The sequence below is a fragment of the Zootoca vivipara genome, chromosome 1 (genome assembly GCF_965207765.1).
Source record: "Zootoca vivipara chromosome 1, rZooViv2.hap1.1, whole genome shotgun sequence".
Lineage (NCBI taxonomy): Eukaryota > Metazoa > Chordata > Lepidosauria > Squamata > Lacertidae > Zootoca > Zootoca vivipara.
This window is the reverse complement of record NC_142582.1, coordinates 19,507,629-19,515,203: the sequence shown is the minus strand read 5'-3', so window position 1 is coordinate 19,515,203 and position 7,575 is coordinate 19,507,629. Positions and strand designations below refer to the sequence as shown.

The window sequence follows — 7,575 nt, the reverse complement described above, 5'->3', positions numbered from 1 at the left end:
GCGGACCAGCTGAGATAAAGTTGGCCAGAACAAATGATGTCTAGGAGATTAATTAGATATTTGATAAGACATGAATCTCTAATAAGGGAATACAAGGCACAGGGGGCTGCTCTGTGCTCCAAGTCAAAATTAATAACATTTAACAAGATTTTCATTTAGGCATGAAATGTCTTTTCCGGGGTATTGACTAGCTATTTATTCCCCCGGGGCTGCCTTCCTCTCTAACCTGAGCAACCTCGTTGGAGCCATTGCAAGCTTCTTCTTTTTTAAATAAATACTTGCTCGGCCCAGCGTTTATCTTTAAACTCCTTATAAGAAGCAATTTACTTATGAAAATCTCCCAAGATCGGATATGGGGTGTGAAGATGGGTATTCCTTTCTGGGGAGGCGATGTCTATAATTTAAACAACAAATAAGTCGCATTAACAAGTTGGATATCCACACTGGGCTGCGCCAGGAGCTATAGGATCGCAGCCCATCCAAATCAACGGGCGATTTTTGTCGCTGAGATTTCAATAGGATACGAACTGCAATCCTAAATAAGGGGACTTGGTTTATTCATATCATCTATTGTCCTTGAGGAGTCCTGGATGACACCAGATTCTTAGTATTCATAGCATCCAGCATTTTCATTCGACCTGAACATATGGAACTCACTACCCGGAAGCGTGTTTACTCAGAAGAAATTCTATGGAATTCAATGGGCCCCTGATGCCTTAGTTAGTGTGTATAGAATTGCAAGCCTAATCCGATCCCATGTACCTGGAGATAAAACGATCTAAGTAAGAGGAAGGCAGATCGCAATACAAAGTCCTTTGACTGAGGCAGGGGGTGGGGTGGAAATGAAACCCCAGAGCGCATTGTTCAGAGTTCTTTAATAATACCAAAATGAAAATATTATGCCAAGTGTCGTCGTCCCCTCCCCCCTCAATACAGATAAACGCATTTAATTCCTTTAAACAACCTTAACTTACTGGTGTGAGTGAAATGTTAACTCAACATGTTAAATATCTCTTACATATATACTGACCTCCACAAAGTGCATCAGAAATAATAATAATAATCATAATAATTTCTTTTTTAAAAAAACTCCCCTGAATTTCAGGAATTACCCCCTCCCCAAAAAAATCCCTATTAGAATTGACATTTACAAGGGGAAAAGAGAGAATGCAATCCTTCGTGTGTGTGTGTGTTTTGAAACCCTATTTATACATTTGTTTGATGATACAGAGATAAAACTGTCTCAACCGTTTTCCAGTTTAATTTCTCACCTTAAGCCTTTGTGTGTGTGTGTTTGTGTGCCTGTCTGAGTGTGCGTGTGCAAAGGACGATTTCTCCTTTCCCAATATTTAAATAGAAAAAAGCGTCGTGGTAGATTGCTTTGTCGATTACGACTTGCTTTAGTCTGCAGTAGGTTTATACGTATAGCTATATTATAATAATCCACTCCAAAGGGCTGCATGGTTGGGTCCTGGGTGGCGGGTTGTTTTGTTTGCTTCATGGTTTGTTTTGTTGCCCCCCTTTAAATTTTGCTTGGTTTAGTCTGATTTTCCCCCTTTTCTTTTCGGAGAGGGGAGGCTGCGCGTGATCTCCAGCCGCTTCTATTGCTGTTCGCCAGGAAGATAAGGTCGTGGTTTATTGTTTACTGAATGGTTGTTTTGTCTGCGTCTCTGCCCTTTCCGGCCGGGTTCAAGTCTCTCCATCAACAGCAGGCAAGCAGAGGGTCTAAAAAGCGCGCCCTCTGCTTCACCTTTTTCGCCCACTCCCACCCCTTCCCCCCCTTCCGAAAGCTCCTGGAAAAGTGGAGCCAAAGTGGCGGTGCTGCTGCTGTTTCTGGGGGTGCCTTTGGCGTCCCCCTCCCCTCCCTTCCCGCGCGCGCCGCTTCCTCTCCTCGCGCGCGCTCTCTCCTCCAGCCTCTTCCTTGGCGCATCCGTGTCCCGCCAAAATGTCTCCCGCCGCCCTCCCTCAGCCCCTACTACGAGTCGTTGGGCCCCGCTGTGGAGTCCTTGCCCCGCGCCTCGTGCAGGATGAGGTCGGGTGACTCGGAGCGCGGCGTCTCCAAGTTGCTGGCGTCCGTGTCGCTGTCGCTGCCCTTTTTGCCCCCTCCTCCGCCGTTGTGCGTCTTAATGTGTTTGCTGAGGTGGTCGCTGCGCATGAAGCGCTTGTTGCAGACCGGGCACGCGAAGCGCTTCTCGCCCGTGTGAGTCCGCAGGTGCCTCTGCAGCTCGTCGGAGCGCGTGAAGCGCTTGCCGCAGAAGAGCCAGTTGCACACGAACGGCCGCTCGCCCGTGTGCCAGCGCAGGTGCGCCTTGAGGTGCGACGTCTTGCCGTACACCTTCCCGCAGCCGGGGATGTGGCAGCTGTGCAGGCCCTTGCGCCTCAGGCTCGCCCCCGCCGGCCCCAGACGCTCGGCCTCCTGGCAGTTGGGGCAGTCGCAGGTGGCCCTGCCCGAGTAGCGCCGGGCGGAGCGCGCCGAGCCTCCCCCAGCTGCCGCGGCCGCCGCGGCGCCGGAAATCATGGCGCTGGCGGCCGCCACCGCGGCGCTGGAGTCCGTGTACGAGGGGAGCACGGGCTTGAAGCCCTCCTGCGTGAGCAGGTGCTGGCTAGTGGAGAGCAGGTGCGACGCCGCCGTCGAGCCCAGGCCCGTGGAGCTGAACGCCGAGTGCGTGAGGGAGCTGAAGTCGGCCGGGTTGTAAGTGCCCAGCTGCGAGTGCAGGGAGGCCTGGGGGGCGCCCGAGTGCAGCGGGCTCTGCAGGCCGCCTGCCGGGTTTTGCACTTCGAGCCACGAGCCCGGGTTGGTGTGCACGTCCCACCACGACGACGCCGCGCCGTTGGCCACCTCGCCCGCCGCCAGCGTCGAGTGGAAGCCGGACTTATACCACGACTCGTAGGGGTGCGCCATGCCCACGCGAGGGTACAGGCTGTCGGCCGCCGAGCTGTGCACTTTGGAGATGAACGCCGACTGCCCGCCGGCTTCCTGGGGGGAAACTCCGGCCGCCGCGGCCGCCGCCGCCGCCGAGTTGGAGAAGAGGCCGCTGTAGTCGCTGCTGAAGGCCGACGACGTGGGCGACGTGGAGGCCAGGCAGAAGGCGCTGTTGGCTGTGCCGCTGCCGCTGGCCAGCCCGCTCGAGCCGCGGCTCGTGGCCACCGTGAAGCCGGACAGGCTGGAGCCCAGGTTGCAGCTGGAAGTGGAGCGCTTCCACGGGTGGAAGCTGCCCTTGGCGAAGGCGCTCGACTCCGGCAAGGTGGTCAGCGGGCTGGTATTCCCGATCTTGTTGCAGGTGGCGGCCAGCATGGCCAAAGGCGTGGTCCCGAAGCGTGGCTCTTCCTGTGGAGGGGAGGGAGACACAAAAACGAGCCCGTCAGCCTCTCGCGCCCAAGCCCCGGATCCGCCGCCACGGGGAAACGCGCGCGCAACAGGCGCTGCCCGGCTTCCTCTCCGAGGAGGCCCCAAAAGCCACGGCGACGGCGTCCTGGCGAAAAGTTCCGCGCAATTTACTCGACCTTTAAAACAAAACGAAACCAGTAAGACTCCCGTGCCATTGCATCCCGCCTAGCTGGGTTCATTATTGTCGTCGTTCTTATTATTTGGACATGCTTTTCACCGCGATCCAGCAGGAAACGGTGGAAGCCGATTTTTTTTTAAATGACAAGGGTCCAGGGAGCAGTCACGGCAGAAGCAGAAAGAAAACCACGCTTAAAAAGGAAGAAAGGGAATAAATCGCACGTCTGCTTTTTTTTTTTTTTAAAAAAAAATGAAGTCGATGCATTTTTCTCATCTCCTCCCGTTCCCTCCCCTTTGTGGTGGGTCAAACAAATCGGCCTTAATGGCAAAGATCCCGGGAGCAAAAATTATGAGCTTTCCAAAGCCACGCAGGGCGAGGTCTAAAACTACGCTGCACAAAAACGTCGAGCGGGATATGGGTTACGAGCCGGGAAAACCCGAGCAGCCTACGTGGGGAAAACGCGCAGAAATTTTTAGGAAAACATGGCAGGGCTGCAAATCAAAGCGGCGAACAAAAACGAGCTGTTTCTTTACAGCAACTGGAATCTAAATAGCCGGCTCCAGAAGACAAGCTTTATTTTACCTTTACGCTTCTACCCGCTTTCTCCCGACGTGCAACCACAAACTGCTCGCCGCGGCGACAACAACAGTTTTAAAGTCGTGCATAAAAAAAAGACAACGAAAGCCGAGGTCCTCAAGCACGGAAACGCCTCCCGACTTACCCCAAGTATAGACGTAGCCATAGCCAAGTCTCCCGGCTGGGCGGCGGGATCCGAAGGGGGGCTCTGCCTTGCGCGCAGGCTGGCGAGGGTGCGCGAGCGTCCTCGGCGCTCCCCGCTGTATTTCCCCACTTGCGCTAAGTACACTCCTGTCTCTGGACGGCTAAACTCAGCCTAAGTGTGGGGAGCGCCTGCTTTGAAGTACCGCTGGCTGAGACTCTCGCCCAATGAGGGTGGAGAAAGAGCGAGCAGGAGTTGCTCCGCAGCCAATCAGGAAACTTGGAGATGTAAGAGCCAGGGCTCTGGGCGCGTGCCAGTCAAAGGCATAAGGTGCGGGCGGGCTCATGGCATGGCGGGGGGGGGGGCGTTTAAGAAATCGCACCAGCGTGCTTTGGGGTATTTTAAATGCATTATATTGCAATTAACTTTTTTAAAAAATAAAAATAAATAAAGCCTAGGTTTAAACATCGTCAAGGTTGTGACAGAAGAGAACATGACACTTCCTTTCCCATTTCCCCCCCCAATTCAGACCCCCCCGTCGCTTTTCGATCCCCCCTTTCTATCCCGAACATTACACAGCTCATTAATTCCCCTCGTTCATTAAACCGAAATAGGTGTGCCACGCCGTGCCACATAAAGAGAGGCAGACTTTTTACCCCTACAGGCCTCCACTGTCACCCTGGTCTCTGCAGGGCGCAGGGATATCTAGCATCGTACGGGTTCCAAGAAAAGCGCTTGCAGAATATAAAACGAAAAAAAGCCTGTTCACATTTATTTTTAACCAACCCAACGCACACCCCATAGTCATCGGCAATGCTTTTATACATTCGCTAGATTCGTTTGGAATAAAAGATTTAAATATTTTTTTAAAATGCAATATTTGAATTATATAACATTGGGGAGGGGAGGGAGGGAAGTATTTTATTATCCTAGTTCACAGACATCTGGGTGGTTTCCTAGCGCTCCTCTGCCAAAGAGAGGGGAAGGATGCCCCCTTTTAAGGTGTGGATAAAGAAAAACAAGACCAAGTTTGCAGAGTCTGCGCTAGACCTTTTTCTAGTCCCCACGAATTCCTGCGAGCGCGAGCGCGCGCAAGTAAGAAGCATTCTTGGACAGATTCTCGGGTTCCCCCCCCCTTCCACACGTACCGAAGAGTTACAGAGACTTTTCTATCCGCTCCCTGTATGTGGCAAATAAGGGGAACTTCGTCAACCAGCCGCTTTTGGGCGGCCATTGTGGAGGATGACGGAGGACCTTCAAGAAATTGCGTCAAACTCACCCTTTTTCCCCTGGCCGGGCGAAAGATCAACTTTTTAAAAAAGAAAGCACACACGCGCGCACGTCTCCAAACCCTCCAGATGTTCTCTCTGCAACGCTGTGATTATCCCATCGTGGTTTTTTCTTTTTCTTTTTTGTCTGCCCGTCTAATCCTCGCTGCGGTTTGGAGGGACGGAGATGGGGAGGAGGGAGACGCAGAGAGGTAAAAAACTTAGGTTTCTTCCTCCTGCTTAAATCTTCCTTTCTGCCAACATCTGCTACCTCCGAACCTCGTCAGTTCGCAGATGCAGAATACACGTGGTTCAAAGGCAAGGAGGGGGGAATCACGATTTCCTTCTCCCCCCTCTCTCGCCCCCCCAACACACACACACACACAGAGAGCGCTTTCCTTCTGTCACCGTTTAAAGAAGAGAAACAACACACACACACACGAGCATCCATTAAAAGAAGAACCCTGTTTTGTGTCAAGATACACTTTCAAAGCAATCAACAAGTTGGCTTCAGTGGAGCTCCAATATTATTATTATTATTATTATTATTATTATTATTATTATTATTATTATTATTATTTACAGTGTTGTTTTGCTTCGGCTGGAGTGGGGAAAAGGGAGTCCACAAAAGTCTAGAGTTGTGGAAAGAGGGGGGTGGAATCTGTGCCCACGATTGCTGCCCCCAGATTTCTGGGGCGCATAGGCATTGGGAGGGAAGACGCAGTGCCGGCACAGCCAAAAGGTGCGCCAGGGAAGCTCATCCCAAGACTGCCAAAGAGGCGTGCGTGTGTTAAGTGCTAGAGGTGGGCAGCTATTTAAAAACGACCGTGCGTGTGTGCACATGGGGTGGAAATCCAGCCTCCCAGCAAAGCGGGAGCAGGGGGTGGGGTTGGTTTGGGGAAGCCCCAGAGGGCCATAGCTGCCAAGTTTTCCCTTTTCTCGCGAGGAAGCCTATTCAGCATAAAGGAAAATCCCTTTAAAAAAGGGATAACTTGGCAGCTATGCAGAGGGCCACGCCACCAGAATCCTTCATCCAACAGGTGACACAGCCTCCTGCACCCGTATCTGGAGGGAGGGAGGCGAGCTCTCCTGTTTATTTATAGGGGGGGGGGAAGCCGCCGTTGCATTTACTAATAGAGGAGATTGCTAAGTGGCGCCGAGGCGTTTCTGGCCAGCCAGGGGGCAGTTCGGGGAGGAGAAAGGGAGAGTCTTTCTCCCACCCTCTCTTTAAGGAAGGCTGACGAAAGGATAAATATAATAATTCTCCCTCTCTCTCTTCCCTACCCCTCCTGATGCCAACTGACAGAGCAGGTGTGTGTGTGTGTTTTTCTTTTGTTTTAATAACTCATCTTAAGATGACGTCTGTGGGCACCCACAACAGATTCCTCCACCCAGTCCGCTTTCCCCAATGCCTCCTAAAGAAGCAAAACACGCAGCACGCACATATCCCCTGAGCTGATTGCACCCGGGGCCCTGTTTTGAAACGCGCAGGGGGGGGGGGTCGTCTCCTCCTGCTGCCCGTCTTAATCCACCGCGTCTTTGCAAGTAAATAAAAGTAAAGTGGGATTTTGACTGGGAAGGACGACGACGGTGCGCGCCTGGGATTCAACCCAGCGCTTGGAGGAGAAGGAGAAATCCCAGCTCCCAAATCTTGAGAGGGGGTCAAGCGTTTTCTGTCAGATTTCTCCATACTCCAAAAACCCTAGTTTTTAAACAAAGATCAGCGTGTTATGCCGAAGTGTTGAGCTGACTGTTAAAACATTTGGGGGGGATAATGACAATGTAACAAAAGGCCCTGGTTTGGAGTGAATCATCACCCTTTTAAAAGTTAAAGCAATTTTCAGGAGAATGGCTTTCAGCAACCGCTTTACATTATTCAAAACGGCCAAATAATGCTCTATTATAGCGCCTGAATGCTGCCAGTCAGCCCATAAGTGCAATTTGTGCAGAGGCTCGGTGCCTTATCTCTACTTCTTTATAAAGAGGTGAATATAAAACAATTTCTTCCAAACCCAGACAGAGAGCACGAAAATTGCTTCCCTTTCTGCAATCAGGGCAATTTAACTGGAGTGCAATTAGCACT

The 7,575-nt window shown here is 51.9% G+C and overlaps 1 protein-coding gene across 1 annotated transcript; it reads right to left on the bottom strand.

Annotated features, from left to right (window-relative positions):
• Window positions 1-864: 864 nt before the first annotated feature.
• On the bottom strand, window positions 865-3,307 carry SP9 (Sp9 transcription factor). The gene has a single exon (XM_035112680.3). It carries the CDS (start codon window positions 3,293-3,295, stop codon window positions 1,976-1,978), a length of 1,320 nt encoding a protein of 439 aa, XP_034968571.2. The 5' UTR covers window positions 3,296-3,307; the 3' UTR covers window positions 865-1,975.
• Between the last annotated feature and the right edge of the window lie 4,268 nt (window positions 3,308-7,575).